At 39.7% G+C, this 22,102-nt stretch overlaps 3 protein-coding genes across 5 annotated transcripts; 1 reads left to right on the top strand and 2 right to left on the bottom strand.

Annotated features, from left to right (window-relative positions):
• Positions 1–620: 620 nt before the first annotated feature.
• LOC117558117 (prosaposin-like) lies at positions 621–20,912 on the bottom strand. The gene is made up of 10 exons (XM_034234110.1): positions 20,679–20,912; positions 20,504–20,562; positions 19,237–19,311; positions 4,548–4,676; positions 4,344–4,457; positions 3,842–3,922; positions 3,533–3,716; positions 1,353–1,411; positions 1,201–1,260; positions 621–1,112 (listed from the first exon to the last, which is right to left on the bottom strand). The coding sequence occupies exons 1-9, from the start codon at positions 20,728–20,730 to the stop codon at positions 1,210–1,212; spliced, it is 804 nt and encodes a 267-aa protein (XP_034090001.1). The 5' UTR covers positions 20,731–20,912; the 3' UTR covers positions 621–1,112; positions 1,201–1,209.
• LOC117558114 lies at positions 11,944–15,725 on the top strand. 3 transcript variants are annotated; one of them, XM_034234107.1, is made up of 4 exons: positions 11,944–12,142; positions 14,313–14,507; positions 14,596–14,667; positions 14,788–15,725. In XM_034234107.1, exons 1-4 carry the CDS (start codon positions 12,047–12,049, stop codon positions 14,872–14,874), a joined length of 450 nt encoding a protein of 149 aa, XP_034089998.1. In that variant the 5' UTR covers positions 11,944–12,046; the 3' UTR covers positions 14,875–15,725. The 3 variants fall into 3 exon arrangements, with proteins under 3 accessions (XP_034089998.1, XP_034089996.1, XP_034089997.1); XM_034234105.1 differs by having other exon boundaries at positions 11,957–12,142; positions 14,596–14,672; XM_034234106.1 differs by lacking the exon at positions 11,944–12,142 and adding an exon at positions 13,127–13,168 and having other exon boundaries at positions 14,596–14,672.
• On the bottom strand, positions 16,025–18,563 carry LOC117558116. Its single transcript, XM_034234109.1, has 3 exons — positions 17,843–18,563; positions 17,103–17,238; positions 16,025–16,894 (listed from the first exon to the last, which is right to left on the bottom strand). Exons 1-3 carry the CDS (start codon positions 17,977–17,979, stop codon positions 16,142–16,144), a joined length of 1,026 nt encoding a protein of 341 aa, XP_034090000.1. The 5' UTR covers positions 17,980–18,563; the 3' UTR covers positions 16,025–16,141.
• Positions 20,913–22,102: the final 1,190 nt, after the last annotated feature.

Here is a 22,102-nt window from a genome sequence, read left to right as displayed (position 1 = left end):
AAATGAACTGCACTCTTCTTTATGCTCAATTGCTGTCCTTTTGGCTTTTTATTTTGTATCATGAAACGGATGCTGGTCATTTAATTTTAAGAACATACTCTACACACAGACTTCACCTTTACTTTCTTATAATCCTTTAACAATTGAATTGATCATACAACAACAAATGACAAAATGTTGTTTGAAATATAAAAAAAAAAAGTATGTATTGTGAATGCCCCCGGACCCCTCTACAGGGTTTGAGGTCCTCCCCCATTTAAAATATGTTCCCATGGATAGGTTCCAAATACATTTGCACATTTTTTTTAAATAGTAACCCCTGTCCATATGATTATTATTGGGTAGATTTAAACTATAGGGCTTTCACTATGGGCAGCAACGCTGTAAATATTCACAAATAAATCCAGCAAAATGGCACAAAACTGGTAGTGGCCGGCTGGGTGTATAATTCCCGGCCTGACTTATTGTCCCAGTCCGGCCCTGCTTTACACTCAGTAGAATAATTTGTGTTGTGTGAAGTACTTACATTCGGTTTCATGTATTACCAGTTATTGATTTACACCAAACAGCTGCCCATACAATCAGTCTGACAAAAATAATTTACGGAAGAAACCTCAGAATTTTTTTAAAGCTGTTTATTGGCAGAAGAGGAGAAGGATGAAGTGATTTCAAACAACATTTATTCGGATAATTCTCCTGCGATCATCTGACTGTATGAAGGATTAGGTAAATAAACTAAACAGCAGACAAAGCAATGAAACGGTATGACAAAAATTGGTACAAAAATCTTGTCAAGTAAACAGAATATTTGTGAAGACCTTTCATTTTTATATCCTAATCATTCAACTTTCTCTTTCTAGAGTTGAGCTTTGTATCGGTTTGTTGGTACTTTTAATCCCATTACAATTCAAATCACCTTCTTGTTTATGATATTTGGTCAAGCTAGGTCCGGCAGGCGATGCAAAATCAAGAAATGCACAAGATATCGATCAGTGTCTGGAAAGGTTATTCATCATAGAGAATGGCACAGGGGCCGAGCAATAAGGGAAATATTTGCAGCTTGCTGGTGAAAGATCTTGGTCGTCCATGGGAACATTGAAATCAGTCCAATCCTGAAAAGAGAAAAGGGAGAAATGTTTCTGCTGCTGTGTTTTCTATTTTTAATAACACAAATGTAAGTTCTAGTAGAAATCCACTTACTTTAACATTTTAAAGCGTGTTGTAACGATTCCAGGCAAATTTCTGACAGTAGAAAACAGTCTGTGTGGTGTAGAGAAAGCAGAGGTAATCACTACTTAGCATTCAGAAGTTAACCGTGTTTAGAGAGGAGAGGTTTTTTGTGTTTTACTTACTCCACATTTGAAGGCAGTCTCCATGTCTCTGCACCTGTATGTTGCCAAAGTGCATGGGTCTGAAAGGGACAAAAAAAACGGACATGTGAATGTGATGTTTGAATTATTTGTTGATAGAAAATCTTTGAATTTTGATCATTGATTAGTCATCCTTTATCAAGTTAATATTTTTGTTTGGGTTTTTTTCCTACTTTCCCACTGGTAAGATTTAATACTGGGATAACTTAAAGATATAATATGTGCAATCTCTACATAAATAGACATGTGTTGTATTTGTTCTTGAGTTGTGTGCTTGCTTATACCAAATGTGTCCAAAGATGGTCAAACATGGGAAATCGGAAACTAAAGTCAAGTAATGGTGTGTTTCATTTGGCCATCTGAAAGCCCCTTTGCATGTGTTTTGGTTTCCTGCAAGAAGGTGTCATAATTTGACTTTTTCAAGTTTTATCCACATTTTTACGATACACTTTTAGGATGTTGGTCGTTTTTTACATTACGTTGAAAACCAGATAAGACATTAGACCCGGCGCCAGAACAAATCTAAAGGGAGGGTATATGATTTTCATGGGAGGGCACACAAAACCGTCACGTGCTGCGGGCCTGCGGCACAATATCAAACAGCATTGCGTAAAGACGCACACTCATCGCAAACATACACAAATAAAGGGCAACATAGCAACCACTTTGAAACATTGTGTGCGTGGCAGCACAAACACTGGTAAATCACGAGCAAGGCACACTGGTTGAGGATGGCAGCTTCCTCATCGCTGCACTCGGAGATAAATAGTAGAGACGGAGACGATGAGCTGTTTAGCCCGCCTTGGGCATGGTTTATTCTCCTATGCACTGCACTCGGACATGCTGTGGAGTGAACCGTGGTCACCTCTGAGAGGGAGTTGGTTGACAGCTAAAAAAGCTATAATATCAACGACAGCTGACACGTAATAACGGCTCCGTGCCAGCTGATCTGCACCAAAGTTCTAATTTCCTTATTTGTTTCCTCGCGTATCTGTCTCTCTCTCCACAAACTCTCACATGAAATGTGTTCTTTTGATGCGGCATGTCTTAGCAGTCCTTTATCAGTCTGTAATGCGTGTTTCCAATCGCAAAAACCTTTGACAGTAAAAGCCGCATCAGATGAAGACGTATTTACTTTAAACTGTCTACAGGGGAAACAAAAGGCTGCGTCTGCTTTTAACGAATCTTCAAGCCATGGTCTGTTGTTGTACCATGCAGCGGCAAAAATGCGCTTCTTTCCTGAAAACAATCTCCCTGGATAACGATCCAGTTTCACCTGGTTGGGTTTATTAACCCCAAGATCATCTGGGGCTGTTGGTCTTTGAGCGGTTGCTGGCCCAATAGAACCTGTTGATGTGCTGCAAGGTAGCGTCTATAGCGGAGGCACCGGCACGGAGCAGGAGGAGGAGGATGATGGCGGGTGTGGTACAGGGTGTGGCAACGCAGGTGGTGACGGTAGGGGCACAAGGAGCTGTGCCTCGGAGGACAGCGTTGGTGGCGGCCGCCTTGATGAGTCAAGGATTGGGCTCGCTAACTCAGCCCCGGGGTTTGCCGAGGTCAAGCTTGTGACATTAAGGCGTGCTGCTGCAACTGCAGGTGCAGGGTCGCCAGCAGCACCATCGGATGCAGTTCTTTCATCGCTATTTCGTTTTAATAAATCCTTAGACCTTTTTAAGCTGATTTCTGATGTCCATTTTGTAATTCAAACAGAAATGGGAGTCTACCGAATGCACAATAAACAATAAACAAATCCAGAATAGGCGGCAGAGTGTGACGCTGTGATTGGTCTAAATGGGGACGAATCACAAATCACAACAGACACATGCATTTATTTGACGTAGCCTGCGATCTTTTTTTTTAGTTCTGACATCACATACATCGTAGCATAAAAGTTCACAGTTTATTTATAATTAAAAAAAATTAAAAAATATTATTTTTTTTAATAAATAATAAAAAACGTGTTTATTGGGGGAGGGCAGGAATGTCAAATGGGAGGGCCTGGCCCTCCCACGGCGCCGGGCATGCATTCAGGCCCTACTTTTTGATATTAAGTTATCCAAAATCAAGCTTGTACTGTATGTGGTTGATGTAGAGAACCCTTGTTAAAATAAGTAGTTTGAAGATGAAGCCCTGCACACATCCATGGGGGGAACCAGACTCACCCACAACAGGAGCTTCCTGCCCGCCACACATATGGAGCAGAGTGCAGATGGTCTGAGGGGTGGCTTGGCTCACAATTGCATCCAGCACAGTCTTGCTAAACTTGCCAACGATGTCCTCGCACTGATGTCTGAACTTGGATGGCAAAATATGACAGATCTCCCCCAGCAGCTTGATCACAGCATCCTGCAAAAGTCATAGACGTCCTAAAGTCGTCAGTGCTGCCTAGAGTTATCTGCATGTCTGTGTGGGTGTGCAGAACAAAGGGATATTGTTTGTGTGTGTTCCTTGACTGCATGAGCGTGACTCACCTCAGTCCTGTCTTTTGGCAGCATTTCCTCCAAAGTCTTGATGAGTAGAAGGCAGAAGGGGCATGTGACTGTGGGCTGCACCTGAAACAAACAGCAGAGGGAGTAAAGTCTAAAGAGCCTGTCAACAACTATGGTCCACATATGATATGATCTTTTGTCCATTCTAGCAGAATCAAAATTAGGATATTTGCCAAGTAGGTTTACACATTTAAGGTATTATCTTTGGTGTACAATGGTGCAGACATAATACAGTAAAAGGAATTTAGTTGGAGAATTGTTACAAAAACTGTTTAAAAATCTAAAACGAGATAAAATAAGAAAAAATTGTCAAAATAAATACAATTTAAATGTAGCAGGGCTTTGCTGTTTTAAAGATTGTGCAGACATGTGCAAGGTTCAGACTATTGCATATAAGTAATGGCTCACAAGATGTAACAAGATGTGTGTTAATGTAACGTATAGTGTCTATTAATTAGAGGAGTGCTTGCTGTACTTTACTGACATTTTCGTTTGTCAGAGCCAACTGAAGGAGTTCCTTGACCAAAAAGCTGCGCATCTTCTCCTGCTCGTCACCGGAGCCACAGAGACCGATCGCATTGCAGACATCTGCTGGTTTCTACAAAAGATGTGATCAAGACATAAACCTCTCTTTAGCATCAGACACACTAAAGGTAAACTACAGACTATATGACACACGTTTACTTACCACAAAACCAACAATGAAGTTGAGGGCCACTGGGAGCAGCTTCTCCACCTCGTCTTTGCAAAATTTGGCAGTGGTAGCTGGCCCAGGCAGGAGGTCACACACATGTTCAATGCCATCCATCATCTTTTTCTGAAATACAGTTCTGCATTAGGTGTGTGGTCTTTAAAAGGGGTGGAGAGTAGTATATTTACTCAACTGTACTTAAGTTAAACCTTGATGTAACTTACTTGAGTATCTCTATTATTTACTACTTCTACTCCACTTAATTTCAGAGGATTTAAAACACTTTTTACACCACCACATTTTTTCAGCTGTCATTTGCATATCATCTTTAAGGTGGTGCAATGCAGGCCCAGTTGCATTATTATGAATTCTAAATACCACCCCTTTGGCAATCTGCCTTTGAGCTACAAGCATTCAATGTAATATAAATTAACCAATAAATAGTTGAATAAATGTGATTAATACCTTGATATGTATTTACTTTGGACATTCAACAAAATTTTAATTTAATTTAAATTTATGAATTGTATGAAATTTGTCATGACCGTGAAGCTATCACCAGTCGGCGCCCCCTCCTCTGTCAGCCAATCATGTTCCTCCTAGCAGGCTCATTAACGGCTAGATAGCTAGCTATGGCTAGATCCAAATAAATAGTAAAGCGAAAACTGTCTTTTCTTGGTTTCACATTGCTGTATCTTTTCACGAAGAACTTATTTTGACTCATTAAGCTGCAGAGGTAACTGAATTTAAAAGTTAGCCTTTGACGTTATCAACAGCCTTAATTTAATGCCAAATAAAAGTCAAAGCCAGGCAAGCTAGACTGCGGTTAGCTAGTTAGCACATTTAGCCTTGTGTAGTTGTTTGTGTGTAGGATTTATATCAGCAATAATTTGCTTATTTAATTAGGCTACTTTGGTATTTACGGTGGCCCTAAAGTGCAAGACACCACAGCATTTCACAAAACACCACAGCGTTTCACATTGGACGGAAAGGGTATTCCTTTAGGGAAAACACTTCTTGTTTGTGATTGGACAGAGCCAGCCAAAGAAGCACTGCTGTGATTGGTTGTTTTTGCTGCCAGTCAAGAAATTACGCTTCGTGATTGTTCAGCACCCGACAGCGCAACATGTCCCAACCTTTTATACAGTCTATGGTCCCGACACATCAGCCGTTAGCTGTTAGCACACACTCAGAGCTCACAGCTCCTCATATCTGTTCAGAAACTGGACAAAAGTTAAACATATACAAAACACAGACTGTCTATGTCATGGCAAATACAGTCGCTGCTTTATTTATGTCTGTATGACGTTGTTGTGAGTGTGGACGGAGCAAATTAACGTAGCTGCTCCGACGTGTTGCGCTGTCGGGTGCTGACCAATCACGAAGCGTCATTTCTTGACTGGCAGCAAAAACAACCAATCACAGCAGTGCTTCTCTGGCTGGCTCTGTCCAATCACAAACAAGAAGTTTGCAGATCGAGCCATAAGAAATGAATGCAACTGATTATGTAATGTGTAATGTTGTTTTTATAGGCAATAATTTAAGCTTTGTTCGTTCCAGGTTTAATATGTGCAATAAGTTCATTTAAATAAGTTTTGCAATAAATATTGAACCAGTCCGGCCCTCGACTAGTAGGCCTACCGAATTTTTTATTTTAGCCCTCTGTGTATTTGAGTTTGACACCCCTGGTTTACAGCAAGGTCTTGTTAGGGAATAATTTGCTTTGGTATTCAACCTTCGACACAGTTAATAATTTTCTCTTCTCACTGTCTCCTTTCCATGGCATAGTTCTACGGCCTTGGGTATTGCTGCTATCTCTTTTAAGGAGGAGCAGCTTGGGCGCATTGTTGTTGCAAGTCTATGACAGAGCACAAGCCACCATGAGGTAGTTTACTGTTCAGGGACGTAGGTTCCCTGGCGCGCATTCTTTTCTATGGACGAGAGCTCTAGTTAGATTCAGGGTCCATAATTGTTTAGTCTCACTGATAAAGAATGTTGATTATTACACTCTGAACTAGTTAAAACATCGAGCTGCAGAAGAGTTCTTCAGAATTGGTTTGGCAACCGCTGTGTCATCTCGTGACACACCACCTGTCTTGTCAATTCTCCGGCTGTAACTCCAAATAAACCGTCAGTGTTTGCCATCAAAGCTCTAGCTCTACTCGTGTCTCTCTGAGTACTGTTTCCAATTGCTTCAGAAGTTTCCCCCACAGGTCTCACATTGTTTTTTGACTTAGAAATGTAATTTTCCAATGTGACACTCAAAGTAACAGGTTCTATTTTGTACACTTCCTGTTGTTCCATCTTTACTTTGCCTTATAAAGCACTATGCATTATTTTCAATATTGGTAAACAAAATGTTTCTGGGTATTTATAATTACTGAACTGAACTCTTTATTCACAATTACAGTTGTATCTCCAAAGACCAGAATGAGCTCAGAAGAAAGAGGATCTTTGGGGTCAGGTGAGAAACAAGGAAAACCTGTGAAATTTAATTTCAACTTTTTGTAGAAATAGAAAAAAGAGAAGTGATTTGCATAAAAAAAGAAAAGAGATCCTTTACTTTGTGCATGCTTGAATATCACTGGAATGCATGCCTGATCTCAAATGATTTGCATCTCTGAATGTCAAGAATGATTTTCAACTGATAAAAGAACAGGTGGAAGTTAATGTTTTATTATTGGGTGAAATGTATGAAGGTAGATATGGTGCAAAATGCGAGAGCGTGTAAAACCTGATGTGAGCACTTGCAGAAAAAAAATCTGAGTTTGTGTGCATACATTTACACTTGTATAAAATATCCACGTAACTGTGAACCAAATGTACACTTGTATAAAATATCCACGTAACTGTGAACCAAATGTACACTTGTAAAAAATATCCACGTAACTGTGAACCAAATTTGAAGTCACAGAAGAAAAAAAAAAGTTTTGTGGCTTGTAAAAAAAAATTAACTTAGTGATGAAATGTTCACTTGCAGAAAAATACATATTTTTTAAATATATTTTCCATTACAACTGCAACTTTATTTATTACAACCTCTCCAATCAGTCATTACAACTTGACGAATCTGCTCTGTGGCAGTATAAATCGACCAATCTGCGGTCTTGACTTTTGCTACACTTCTTGCGATAAATGTGTCGCAAAAGTAATTTTCACCTGTAGATGTGGGGGGAGGGAGGGGGGTTGGAGCGAAGGGGCGGAGCTATCAGAACGACGAGGCTCGGGTGACTGGAGAGTGGAGTCAGTCCAGTCCGTTGACATGGCGCATCAATCAACGGTAAATGTTGCCCATTACTTTGAATATTATTATTGTGATTGAGGATTAAATCCGCTTTGAAGACCACCGTTTTATATCGTGCAGTTTAGCGGCAAAATAACGTCAGTCAGCCAGCTAACTTTGTTGAGTTTATGCTAGCTAAACAAGTAGTGGTTGTAGTCTACAGCAGTAATTAATATATTATAGCCTACTGCTTTGGCACTAACGGTTGATGACCGTTTATGAAAATAAAACCAATTGAACTGTACTGAAATAATGACAAGTTTTATAATTGTCTTGGGCTCCTGCTGTGTTTTTAAAGCCTTTGTAAATTATCCATGCTATTTTATATTTAGCTAACGTCGAAGTAGTGTATGTGAAATCAGCCTCACAATAAGATGTGTGTATATTACAATTATTAATGTCATATTTCAAGATGATTACTTAGATATTACAATATGGTTGGTTGAGCTGGAGTTCATTATTGAGCTTACACATTAACGTCACAGTCATCTGAAGAACGAACCCAAACCTTGTTGTTTTTATTAATTGTATTACCAAATTGATATCAAATAAACAGTAAGCATTGGTAACACAATTTCCAAAGTTACAGTAAAATAAAAAGGACCCTGACTCAGACAATACACAATCCAACAAGTTCAACAGAAGAGAATCAGTTATATTGTTTGTACACATGGTACTTTACATATATATAATATATATATCTGTTTGTTTAAGGTGTCCAGGTGATGCAGACAGGCTGGACCAGAGTGAAAGACAGAACTGGACTCCTCACAGCAGTGAACTTCAGCACAAGTACAAGTACAAAGACTCTTTTTACATACTGTACAAAGAATCAAGAAAGATATTGGTTTAAATAAATGAAGTATTGACTTGAATACACTGATATACATTCCATTAAACAATACTAAATACTAGATCACCTACACATCAGTGAAGTTGTGGTTTTTTTCCATGCAAAAGGTTACATTTAGATGTTAACAAGCAATATGACTTTGTGAGCTTTCTAATTTAATGTATTGAAGGCAAAGACATTTAACACATAGTGAGAACTGCGACTATTTATCTCTCAATATTGTCTGTAAAAAACGTGGTAAAAGTTATTCTTTCAGTGAGACAACAGAGCAAGCTTCTTCAGTTGCACTACGTTTTGATAACAGTTAAATATTATTTTGATAATAACATATATTTCAATGTTGATGAATTTCATACTGTTCATTCATAATCTGATTACAATTAAAAAATAATTATATCAACAGCCCCATAACACACAAACACACCTCTTTCATAAATAACACACTTGTTCTGCAATAATGTTTTATGTTTCCTGTAATTTTTGTTAGGAAAGGACATGCCTGAAAGACACGACATCTTCTCCTTCTCTGAGGGTCAAGAAGAACATCCAAGAGGAACATTAAAAGCTGATGTTATGAGATTTTAAGACCAGTACAGGACATTCACTAAGAAACTACTTTTATTGTGAAAACAAAGATCTGCACACCGAATATTTTTGTAGTCTATCAGGACCATCATTTGTTTGTGACGCTGCCTGCACCTCAGAGTGTGGCGAAAAACATAGTCAGCTGATCGAATGCACCTATTTCCACATCTACACTCCATCAGCTGATTATTTCTATTTGCCTCACTTTATGAGCTTCACATCACTTGTGCCTTGTACCGCAGAGTTTGCAACATCACAAATAAATGGGGCCAATCTTCAGTCAGATGTGAATGTGTAATCTAACACTTTCAGTAAGAATAATGGACGAAAGGAGTGCAAATACAATTGATTGAAATGTGAACCAAAAGTTAATCAAATGTTTTAAATAAAAAGCACATATGGACAGAAGGTGTAAACCTATTAAATGTATAAGTAAACACATTTAGTCAAATAAAGTGACAGACTAGGCCTGTGCAGTTGGTATCAGCTTTGCCCAGCATGGGCTCCTCCATCAGGCCTGGTCCTCCTCGCTGAGGAAAGACCCTCAGTCCTCTCCAAACCAACAGACAGGACGTCCATCACACGGAGGTTTCTCCCTGAAGTCTCTGCAGCTCTCTGGACACCATGCTGTCTCAATCCGTCCACACTGAATATGAGAAAATAATAAATGCTTTAGACAATAAGAAACATAAAGTTGACTGTTGAGTTGCTCAGTTTTTTTAGATTGTCAATACTATTACTGTATAACTAATATCTCAGGTTAAGAGGCACCTTCAAATAAAGATTGGTCTTTAAATACATGTTGTCTTTTGAATTGTGTGTCTAAAGTCAAGGATCTAGAACTGGTACTTAGTTTTAATGATACAGTCTGGTTATTATGCTGTTTGGAGGAGGCATCACAGGTAAGAGTACTAACTAGCTACCATCACATGTACCTTAGCTTGACTTAAATGTATTAAAGGTATAGTTCAGTGATGGCAAAATATAAATAACTAATGTCATGCAAACATATTAATATTTGCTTGATTCCAGAGTTGAATTTAGCACAATTGCATACAAACGTTAAGGGATTTTAAGATTCTGAAGTCTTCGTTCTAAATAGAAAATAGCATGGATAATTTACAAAGGCTTTTAAAAACACAGCAGGAGCCCAAGACAATTATAAAACTTATCATTATTTCAGTACAGTTCAATTGGTTTTATTTTCATAAACGGTTATCAACCGTTAGTGCCAAAGCAGTAGGCTATAATATATGAATTACTGCTGTATAGACTACAACCACTACTAGCTCAACAAAGCTAGCGTTAGCTGGCTGACTGACGTTATTTTGCCGCTAAATTGCACGATATAAAACGGTGGTCTTCAAAGCGGATTTAATCCTCAATCTCAATAATAATATTCAAAGTAATACTGGGCAAGTAATGGGCAAAACTTACCGTTGATTGATGCGCCATGTCAGCGGACTGGTAGCGACCATGGATGTATAATAAGAACCGTTAGCCCCGCAGTCTCCAGTAGTGATGTGTCGGTCGCTATTTGAGCCGGCTCTTTTAAGTGAACGACGGGAGCCGGCTCTCGCCCGCGAACGAGCCATTTTTGCGGAGGGATCTATATCGGCATGAAGGCACATTATGCAATGTGCAATGTGCACATTATCCCGCTTATTACATGGCCACATTCTCAACAAAGTAACGACATGACTCCCAATATTAATGGAAATGCTTTTATGGATTTAGAAAATGATTTTATTGATTTAAAAAATAGTTTTATGTATTGATTTAAATTGACATGCATCCGCTAAGAAAAGTAGTCCGTTGTTACTGTTTGAACTAACGTAGCAACGGCAGGAACTGCTTCGATAGTGTTTTTGAGGAGCTTTTTGATTACAGATTTGAAAACATCGTTGCTTGCTTTAAAAGTAGCACAATTCAGTATCTCAAACCTTGGAAAGTATCTAGATATCCCTGCCCTAATGCCAAAGTAACTGTCAACTGAATATGTGTCGCCGTTTGATGTCTATGTCTGGACCGCTGCGTAAAAAGGAGGGTTTCTGCCCCATTACTTCTCTTCTTACTTCTATAAAAATAAAACACGGAGGACGGAGATCTCTTTTTCTCCCCCTCTTCTGACAGCCCAGCAGCTGATCTCAGAGCACGCTCCCCTCTCCTGCAAGGGGGCGTGGTCAGCTGCAGCTCACAGAATCAGCCCCCTGCAAAAACAGCGCTGGAAAGAGCAAATAGAGCGAAATGAGGCATGGCTAAAATGCAGGATCTTTTTGGTATTTTGAAAAAAAAAAATATTTATATACTTTATATAGGTCGATACAGTAGCCCCTTTTTTTAAATAGTTTTATAGGTGTTGCTATCTGTTTTGTGTAGCGTGGTTCTACAAGCAAGTCAATGCATTCATTGGGTGGTATTAGAGAGTTGCACGGGTCTGTAAATGCAATGAAAACAATTGGCCACAGCAAATCATTTATATTAAACATGTAATTTTTACTTTTGAATACTTCAGTACAAAGGATGTATTGAATAATTTAAGTGATATATGTGTACACATATAAATCATTAGTCAAAACAGGGCTACATTTGATTTAATTAAAAGGTATAATAAGTGGTAAACTGAAGAGCCGTTTGGGAGCCGGAAGAGCCGGAATAGGCTACATGCACAGTCACTTCCGCATTCTACTCATAGCGGCCGATTCATTTCCTGTTTGAAAATGACGACCTTCTACACCCGCTGCCTACAAGAGCTTCCGAAATAAAAAATGTCAGATGTTCATCGGATTTGCCGGACGACTAAAGCCCCAGCCAGCAAACTCGATAAAGGCTTCAAATTATATGCTGCGTCATATATACACAACTATGAAGGTAAGAAGGTAACCGGTACTAACCAGCTAGCTTATGCTCCGGGTTACGCTAACAAAAAGCTAGGTAACGCCAGAGCCCTATAGTATAACTACTATTATTATTATTATTATTATTATTATTATACTACTACTATAGTAGACTACTATAGGGCTCTGGGTAACGCTATGTACTGTTTCTGGTGTTAATTCTTTAAAACATTAGCCATTTTGATAACAAATACTATCGTTTAATAGCCTTATAGCCTAGCCAAGGTTATCTTGTTGTTAGCCACACTGCATAATGGTATCAGCTTTTGTAAAGCAATGTTGCCATAGATGTGTTGACGTGAGTATAGATCTAACGCTGTTGCTCTGTTTTTCTTCATTCAGTGTCCAATAAAGACAGGCTGACAGGGCAGGTCAGCGTGAGAGCCTTGTGCTACAGGCAGGGGCGGACTGGGACTACAAATCAGCCCGGGACTCTCGACCGGCCCACTTCGGTACCGCCGGCCCACCAATTTACTAGCGGTAGACATTAAGGGTAAATCATGTCTACCTCCGGGCCGGTGGACTTGTATTATCACTGGCCCCACCATTGTAACCACTGGCCCGGAGCATTCGTCCAAAAAAAAAATCTAATAATAAAGAAAATTAATATTTTAATCATCAGTTCTTCCTCATTTTCCTCAATTGTTCATATTTGGTTTATTAAAATAATGATATTGTGGTCATTGTTAAAAAATGTCTGCTATTATTATTATTTGTATAATGCACTTTCTGCCTTCTTGTCAGGCTATGTAATTGATTTGATTAGAACCTGAACCTTCATTATCCTAAACTGCTGGGACATTTCGCCAATACCTTTATATTGTCTACTCTTCACTTACTTGTCAGCATAGGTCGGCATTGATGTACAGAGCCGACAGAAGACCTTGTTTATATTGGCATCATATTGAGACTGAGAGGTGCAGCCAGTGACGCGTCCTAAAACCAGGAAGTAAGCTGCTGGTTCCCTCGATAAGGGTTTTGGAAAATAGCTGGAAATAAGGTCTGTGGAAAACAAACCTGTTAAATGTGAATGCACGTTTTGTTCAGCCGGATAATCTCCACATGTCTACCCTACTTTTATAATTTTCGAATCATAAATCTAATCGATAGATTATAAAAGGGTTTTAGGACGCGTCACTGCAGCCAACTCCATCGATCAAGCTGGCTGAAACTTTCTTTCCCTCTTCTTCTCATACTCCCTGTCACTCTCCTTTAACTCCTCCGGTGACTTTCTTTTATTTGAAGATTGTTTTTTGACCGGCGCTTGGCCGGTTACCGCTGGTATTAAAAACATTTGGCGAATGGTTAGGTGGCGCGATAGTCTGTAGTGAAGGAGCGCGCTCCCGCTCACGGGAGCCTGCTCCCGCTGCGCTCCGCAGCAAACAGCTGTTTGCTTTTCACCCAACAACAACGACAACCGACTCACGGAACGCTATGTTGTAGCGTTGATAAACGAAACAATTTAACTAAATTGCTAGTCAAAATACCAATACCACAGGACAATTTTTTTAATGCAATATTTTTAGTGGCCCGAGCGGGCAAGTGGAAAGTACGTTAGGCCCGGGATGTCTAAATAGTGCTTCTGGACCAGCGGGCCATTTAATGTCGAGCCCTGCCGGTTACCGGCCGGCCCACATCGTCCGACCGGCCCACTTCAGTACCGGCCCATCGGGATTCGTCCCGATGGCCAGTCCGCCCCTGGCTACAGGTCAATGCGGAAGAGCGAGACAGCACACAGTTTGAGTGTAGGCAGGCAGCATTGACACTGTTCCCCCCTGTTTATTGAGTTTCAGTTCAGTTAAACATTAGTTTACCTTAACGGAATCTCAACAGTGTCCTACTTCTCCCTGCTTTATCACAGCTGATTGGTCAGATATTATTACATTGATTATGGATGTGTAAGTTTGGGGGTTCAAATATATAGTCAAAACTGCTTTAATACAATTTTCAAGGCATCTTAGTTTCCAAAGAAAGTTCATTGTGGTATTGTAGGGTAAGAGGGTAACACTAAGCATTCAGGAATACATGCTTCTTCTAGGATAATGGGTCAGTAAAAATAACCAATAATTCTACTCATAATAACCTCCTGGCTCATAGTAACAAGTGAGGTTACTAATCACTAGTATTTCTTCTCTCTTTTTTAGATAACGCTTCGTGATTCATCACCAGTGGTGCACACGCACAACCAGTGCTCCTGTGTTGCAGGAACTGTTTTGTGCAATCACACAGTAGCATTGCTGTTCCAAACAGCACACTACACTGAACTGAACATGCCAGTTGTGCCACCTCTGCGTAGCTGTACTGAATCGGAACAGCAATGGCACAAGCCGCGAACAATGGTAATTTCAATGAGGTTCAAATACTTGTAATCTTTCAGAGTTTTTGTTTTAAAGTGACTCAACGAACAGTAATTGTCTTTTCCTTAAGGGTGTGAAGCCAGGGCCCATCAACTCCATGGTCTTCACCAAGCCTGTACCAAATAGGATGGTGCAGACTGGAGTAAGGTAATTTTAGCTGGAAAATTGTGTTTCCTGTTTTTAAAATTCATAATTCTGGTGCTGTATTCCTAACCTTTATTGTCACATTAATGTGCTATATTGTCTTTGCCATTCTTTGTAGGAGTGGATTCTACAGAGGCATGGTGGGGCCATTACCAGATCCCTGCCTGTTCAGAGTTACGGAGGCATACTCAGCATTCAGCATTGAAGACAGGCCGCTTGTGACCACAATGAACATGAGACCTGACAAGCCCCTTGTGGAAAGTGCCTTCGGGATTGTGCAGGAGGGCAGTGTTCTGTCCTATCAGATGCCTGCTTTGACGTCTCGGTACACCACACTTCACACTGACACACCACCAACACCCCACTTGCCCATAGAGGGGTATGTGATCTTGCCATGTGATTTACCGCTGGTGTGCTCAGAAGAGGAGCAACTACATATGAACAGCTTATCTGTTGATTTGGAAATGTCTCACAAAATTGAGGAGGCTACCCGTGAGCAAAGCTCTAGCTCAGAGTGGCATCTGCTCCGCAAACTCAGGGTTACTGCCTCTAGGTTTAGAGAGATTTGTCACGTCAGAGGTGAGAGCTCTGCTAACTCTCTTGCAGAGCGAATACTCAAAGGTACAAGGCAGACTGCAGAAATGAGGAGAGGTGCCGAGATGGAGCCCACAGTAGCAGCTGAATACAGTAGACTGGCAAACGTGAACTACTCCCCTTGTGGCCTTGTCATTCACCCCTCTACGCCCTGGCTTGGTGCCTCCCCTGATGGAGTTGTTTTTGACCCAACAGAATATCCCCAATTTGGCCTTGTTGAATTCAAATGTCCCAATGTCCCAAATTATGTCGACTGCAAATATGTGCAGATGGAATGTGGCTCCCCTAAAAACTCAAGAAAAGCCATGCCTATTACTGGCAAGTACAGGGTCAACTTCTTGTATCTGGGATGCAGTGGTGTGATTTTGTAGTGTGGGCACAAGAGGACTACCTGGTGCAAAGAATATACACAGATCCAGAAGTGCAAAGAGCAATCAGAGAAAAAGTAGACTTTTTTTTTTTACACATACATGCCGAAGTACCTGTCATTAAAAAAGTAGTGGGCACTGTAGCCATTGTTAACTCTGTAAGCAGTTAGCTGCTAGACCCTGGATCAGCCGTCATTGTTTTTAGGAGGCAATCCCTCAATCATGTGTTCTGAATGACACCAAAATGTGATTTCAATATTTTGTTTTTGATATATATTGTTTGTCACATTTCATATATGTAAATAAATATACAATTGTATTTAAAAAGACAGTGAAGTGATTTGTGTAATGAATAGTAAATCATTGCATTTGTAAGAAATCATCAACGCATTGTAATTTGCTATTTACCATTTATTCAAACAAAACACTAGCGTGTGTCAGGCAACACGGGATTACGGTGTGCTCACCCAGCTTAATCACAGCTACCTACACAGGTGTCATCATCTTGTCTTATTTCACCCATTTCTTGACCAGTGCTTTGTTCTGATAGTTTGACAGCATACATGCTACTGCAAACAGTTGGTTGATGTTGTAGGCATGGGACAGGAGGATGACACCATCAAAAAGTTTGTTCTCTTTTATCCTCCTAATGACACGCTCCACATGAACCCTCAGTCTGGCAATGGCCTGTGTCTCCCTCACCTGATAGCCTGGCATTTGCTTCTGCTTTGACAGAAAAGGTGGGCAGTACACCTTGCATTTGCAGCAATCGCTGATCAGGAAGCCCTTATCTACCATCACTGCCATGTTTTCAGTCAACAACGCAGCTGTTCCAGATTGTTTGAAAATCTCCTTGTCGCTGACAGAACCACCATACAGACTGGAAACAAATGTCACTGCGCCATGTGGGGCTATGCCAACCAGGGCTTTCATGGTGCAGTGAGATTTGTATGTAGAATACATTTCACTTTGGAGGAGGAGTGAGGATGGTGTTTGACACCTCAGCTCTGTGCAATCCAGGATCACCTGTGTGTCTGGGAAATCTTTGAATGCCTCTGGGAGGTGGTCTTGAACTTCTGCAGGTGTAAGCCAGATGCACTGTGACCCCAATAAAGTTGTAAGAAAACTCGTCCATGTTGCAATGATGCGGCTCACAGTGGACTGGTGTACGTTGAAGCGGTTTGCAAGGTCCCTCTCTTTCAAACCCACCGACAGGAAGCAGAGAAAAAGGAAGAACTCGTCAATTGGCTGAAGCAGCTGTCTCTGGAAGATAAACAAAAAAAGGGTACTATATTAATGTCATGAGTGTAGCACACCATGGGAAAAACATTAAGTTGTTTTAGTTCTCTGAGGTATTCAAAAAGGATTGAGTACTATAGCCTTTTAGCCTACACGAAAGCAATGAAATGTCGGAGAAACATTTTCCCTTCAGTTTGTGTTTAGATTGTGTGTTAAAAGAAACGTAGCCTACCGTTGATGGATGTGCGTGTGTAACCACTTCTTCATTCCTCTTGGCGGCTGATATCGCTCTTGTAACACGAACCATTTTATAAATGGAAGGCTCAATCAAAAACCAGAAGGCCATCAGGTGGTTATAGCTCGGGAATCTGTACACAAAAGACACATGTCAGTCATTAATTGACTCGTTAACTGTAACACATGGGCTAATGCTTTCCTCTTGTTTGCTATAATACATTACAATTCAAATAGACTGATTAAGAAGGCACTTGGTGCAGGTATAGTAATATACAGCAGTAACATGTAACAACTACATTAAAGCAGCAGTAATTATAATCTAAAACATACAGGGAACATTTTACACAGAATGACTACTTTTACTCTTCATTCTTAAGTGTGCAACTGGGAGAAACGCAGTGGATATTGACATGTACTTTTACTTGGTAAGGTTTTGAAGATTTCCACTTGTAGTATTATCAGTATGTTGTTAGTATTAGTATGTTTTACTCCACCACATTTAGTTAACCTTCATAGTTTCTAGTTACTTATGAAAACACATGATTTATGATTCTACATGTTCAGTTCAGGAGTATTTTCAAACCATAGTATTTGTACTTATACTTCAGTTAAGTTGAGTAGCCTACTTATTCCAACACTGCATGCAAATAGTCAGCAGTCAAACGGCAGGTAAACAGGATTATTTATAAACTAACCCATCTCAAAAACTTGGATAGAATTTAGCCAAAACATTACCTGGTATAGAATCGGATGTTGTCGTCGGAGCCAGCAAACCGCTGTAAGCAAAATTCTCGCTGGACTCTTAACTCCTGCAGTTGCTTCTGCAGATCCTCCAATGTTTTGGAGTTGTCTTCTGTAGCTTGAGAGGACATGTCCAGTGAAGCTGGTTCAGGGGTTGAGCAGTAATCATGGTCACGGACATCGATGTGCTCTTCCTGCTCCTCCCGAGAGACTGGTTCAGTGGGCCGCTCCCTTATCTCCCAAACACTAGTGTTTGAGCAGTGAAGTGATTTCACTCAAACAGAGTTGGGACAGCACCTTTCACAAGCCTTCTACGGCCATCAAGGGTTTTTGGCTCTATTAGTTGATCCGTAGCGAAGTGACGACTGCAGACCTTGGAGTGAGAGGAGATTGTAAAGTTATCGCGTCGTATTTTAACCAGCCACTGTCTTCGCAGCTCGAGTTCGGTCGGAAAGCCATGGAAACTTAGGACGCCGTTTAATTTAGCTGACGCCGTACAAAGTGGGACACAGCAGTGCTCGGAGTAGTTCTTTACTTGTCTTTGCAAATGCTCCGTTTTGAAAATCTTCCGTCGACTCATATTTAAACCACAGATTTAAACAGTAAAACATTTGTGGACGCTCAGCTACGCAGACCAGAAGCAACCCGGAAGCGTCCGAGCAGTATAACGGCTAAGGCGGAAGTACGTCTCAGACCCTAGTGCATGTAGCCTATTCCCATCACTAGTCTCCAGTTACCCGAGCCTCGTCGTTCTGATAGCTCCGCCCCTTCGCTCCAACCCCCCTCCCTCCCCCACATCTAAAGGTGAAAATTACTTTTGCGACACATTTATCGCAAGAAGTGTAGCAAAAGTCAAGACCGCAGATTCGTCGATTTATACTGCCACAGAGCAGATTCGTCAAGTTGTATTGACTGATTTGAGAGGTTGTAATAAATACAGTTGCAGTTGTAATGGAAAATATATTTAAAAAATATGTATTTTCCTGCAAGTGAACATTTCATCACTAAGTTCATTTTTTTTCTACAAGCTACAAAACTTATTTTTTTCTTCTATGACTTCAAATTTGGTTCACAGTTACGTGGATATTTTTTACAAGTGTACATTTGGTTCACAGTTACGTGGATATTTTATACAAGTGTACATTTGGTTCACAGTTACGTGGATATTTTTATACAAGTGTAAATATATGCACACAAGCTCAGATTTTTTTTCTGCAAGTGCTCACATCAGGTTTTACACGCTCTCGCATTTTGCACCATATCTACCTTCATAAAATGTAGCATTTGAGATGCACTGTGTGTAATCGTGACTTGAATATGGACAAAACTAATATCAATTATATAATTAAATCCTCTTGAACACTTGTACTGCTTAGTTGACTACTCACCTGGAGGTCTGCGTTGGAGATCATGTCAGCAAGGAGTTCAATTATTTTAGTGCAGTCCTGGCAGACATCCCCAGTCTGAGTATAAAGTAAAGGCACCTCATGAAAATATATAAACATCTGAAATAGATTTGAACACTTACACACTCCAGGTTCCTTATTCTAAGTTGATGTGAGCATGAGATACATTTGTGAAAGGCACTTCTTGTTATTTTTAAGGTTTTTTGTATGATTTACAAGGAAATAACTAGTGTATGGCTGTATCAGTTCCGCTATGTTCAAAATCGAAACAGTATTAAACCATGTGAAAGTTGTGGAGCTTCAGCCATGAAGAGACTTCCTGATTTTGAAGAAATGCAAATCTCAGTTCTCTTATAAATCAACCACGTCTTTGCATCTGTCCAATTGCTTTTAATTCATGTGAACATTTCCATTAATTCTACGTTTTTTGCTAAAAATGGAATGATGGCCTTGAAGTATCATATTGTCCTCCTGAAGCACTACCAGAGCTCCTCCAAAATAGCATTGCTGAAAAGTAACTAATGTTTATGTAAGTACAATTGTTGATGCACTTGCACTTTCCTTTACACTTTTCTTTTTTATTGTACCCTCAATAATTGTATTCCACTACAATTCAGAGAAATAATTAACCTTTACTCAACAGCATTCATTTGGTGGATATACATATTAGTACTTTACTTTTGGTTTACATTTTTTAAGGTCAGTGAAATACAATGTATAGTTTTTAAATCAAAACGTTTACATGTGACTCGACAGTGTCTAGTTGTGGCCTATTTTAAAGAATGATAATCACTCAAAAAAATCTGTTTTTAATACTGGTATAATAAGCTCAACCTTATACGATTATGTATTGATGCGTTAGTATTAACCGACTATTAATGTCCTATTTACTACTATATCTGCCCTAGGGGCAACACACATACTTTTGCTTCGATACTTTAAGGAAATGTTTTCTCTTGAGTGTTTTTCACTCTGCTATTATCACTTTGTTGATTTTTGATTACTTTTACTTATGTCAATAATATGAACACTTCTTCATTCACTGCAAAATGTTGTTAAATGCATTACACCATACAATTTAACCACACAATACAATTCGTATTTGCATAAGCTATATCTGAGTGTTCAGAGTTCTTAATCAGTAGGATATGCAATGCAAACATATTGTAATCCTCAACATCATAATCAAGTGTGTTTTAATTCCAAATTATATTTTTGTTGCAAGAAGTTTTTTAAATGATGGACTTACTGCTCTCTGGTCGTCAGGAACACTTTGCACACCATCAACTTGCAAAGCTGAAGCCAAAGCTGCAGGGGGAAATATTCTTAATTAATCTTCCTCATTGTTACATGTCTTATTATCTCTCCTTTTTTGACGATTGACTTTGTTAGGATAATCTTAGTAAAATAAAGTATAGTCTTACCACAGCCTTCAAGACAAACGGCGAGAAGCAGAGCGATCTTGAGCATGGCCATCGTCAGATATTTTCAGGTGTTTATCTGAATGTCCCTCCTGAGGTCTGCACAGGGGAACTGTGAGTGCAGCTTATATTTACCCGGGCCCACCGGGCACCTGTAGCCTCCCCCCGAACAGCTTTAAGACTTCATGTAAGTGTGATGAGACTTGTTGTCAACAAAGCAGAACCGTTTTTTTCTCGGCCGCTCAATAATCTAATATTAGTTTGATTCGCAAAGTTTCATATTCAGTTCCTCAAACAAAGGGGAACAGACTTTAGATAGTTTTGTACGTAACTCAGATGTGTTACATGTGCTAAAACATTCAAATGTACGAGGTTGCATTGTCAACTATAGTATGGTTTATTCTAGCTGTGTATCCTACCATATATTTTGCAGTTATAATGTTCGTAAAAAATCAACCACGACCAACGTTCACTGAAGTCAAGTGGGTCTCAGGACAATCAGAGTTGGTGTTGTTGTGAAAAGGTGTTGTTTCCTTTGCCTTGTAATGGCTGAAAACAGCAGCACATATCGACATTATCTCATACTGCATTTACATTACTTTACATTTCATTTACATCATATACTGATCTAATCTAATTAGTTGTTGTCGGAGAACATAAAAAGTGAGACAAATACTCCCCCTGCTGAAAAATGGTCCCCTCGACTTTTTCCAGAAACTGTAGTGTCTGCAAATAATAAAAATAAACCATGTAAGGCCGTCCCTTTCACCTCAAATCTGACATCTTTGAAACACTTGTCCTGGAGTGTATGCGGAAGATTTAAACTTTATTGTCCCAGAGACGCAATTTACATTACAACACTTCTTAATAATCACATCTACTGCCTAGATGAATCCAAGGAAAATAAGACGTAATGACATCATAGGGTATAATTTAATTATAACAGATTTAAGCATCATTGTTGCAGATAATTAGTGTGAATGCTGTTTACAGCATTCCACTATTGTTCTTCTTTTCTTTAATCATCTTCTTTTTCTTATTTCACCAAATAGATTGGCTCTCAATAACTTCAGCATACCTTCAGCTACAGAAACGATTCAAATATCAACATATTCAGCTTTTTCAGCACATGATGGGAAACTTTCAACCTTTTCAAAATATGTTATACTTTTTGAAATGCTCATCTTTCTAAACTCTTTTTTTAACATGTAACTCAATGGGAGGAACCTTCAAATCCTCTTGTTCCTCATTGTAAATTCAGCCTGATCTTTCATCAGAGCACCAGCTGCACACCTTTAGTAAATCTGCAAAAAATGCCACATTATTGACCCGAAAGTACACAAAAAGCAGACTGAGACGCTCGCCAGGGTCCTGACATGCACCACACGTTGACATTTTACCGATAGCTGCTACCGTTTTTAAACTAT

The sequence above is a fragment of the Gymnodraco acuticeps genome, unplaced genomic scaffold, assembly GCF_902827175.1.
Source record: "Gymnodraco acuticeps unplaced genomic scaffold, fGymAcu1.1, whole genome shotgun sequence".
NCBI lineage: Eukaryota > Metazoa > Chordata > Actinopteri > Perciformes > Bathydraconidae > Gymnodraco > Gymnodraco acuticeps.
Note: the sequence above shows the minus strand (reverse complement) of the source record. Positions and strands in the feature narration are given on the sequence as shown.

Excerpts from the sequence above, each read along its gene's own strand:
- LOC117558114 (XM_034234105.1), top strand. The coding sequence starts at position 12,047 with ATGTTCATCGGATTTGCCGGACGACTAAAGCCCCAGCCAGCAAACTCG. Across the intron at positions 12,143-14,312 it reads ATATATACACAACTATGAAG|ATAACGCTTCGTGATTCATC; the intron begins GTAAGAAGGTAA and ends TCTCTTTTTTAG. Across the intron at positions 14,508-14,595 it reads GGCACAAGCCGCGAACAATG|GGTGTGAAGCCAGGGCCCAT; the intron begins GTAATTTCAATG and ends CTTTTCCTTAAG.
- LOC117558116 (XM_034234109.1), bottom strand. The coding sequence starts at position 17,979 with ATGTCCTCTCAAGCTACAGAAGACAACTCCAAAACATTGGAGGATCTG. Across the intron at positions 17,239-17,842 it reads AACATCCGATTCTATACCAG|ATTCCCGAGCTATAACCACC; the intron begins GTAATGTTTTGG and ends TTTTGTGTACAG. Across the intron at positions 16,895-17,102 it reads CACACGCACATCCATCAACG|AGACAGCTGCTTCAGCCAAT; the intron begins GTAGGCTACGTT and ends TTTATCTTCCAG.
- LOC117558117 (XM_034234110.1), bottom strand. The coding sequence starts at position 20,730 with ATGGCCATGCTCAAGATCGCTCTGCTTCTCGCCGTTTGTCTTGAAGGC. Across the intron at positions 3,923-4,343 it reads TGGCTCTGACAAACGAAAAT|GTGCAGCCCACAGTCACATG; the intron begins GTCAGTAAAGTA and ends TGTTTGTTTCAG. Across the intron at positions 1,261-1,352 it reads AGACTGCCTTCAAATGTGGA|ACTGTTTTCTACTGTCAGAA; the intron begins GTAAGTAAAACA and ends TACACCACACAG.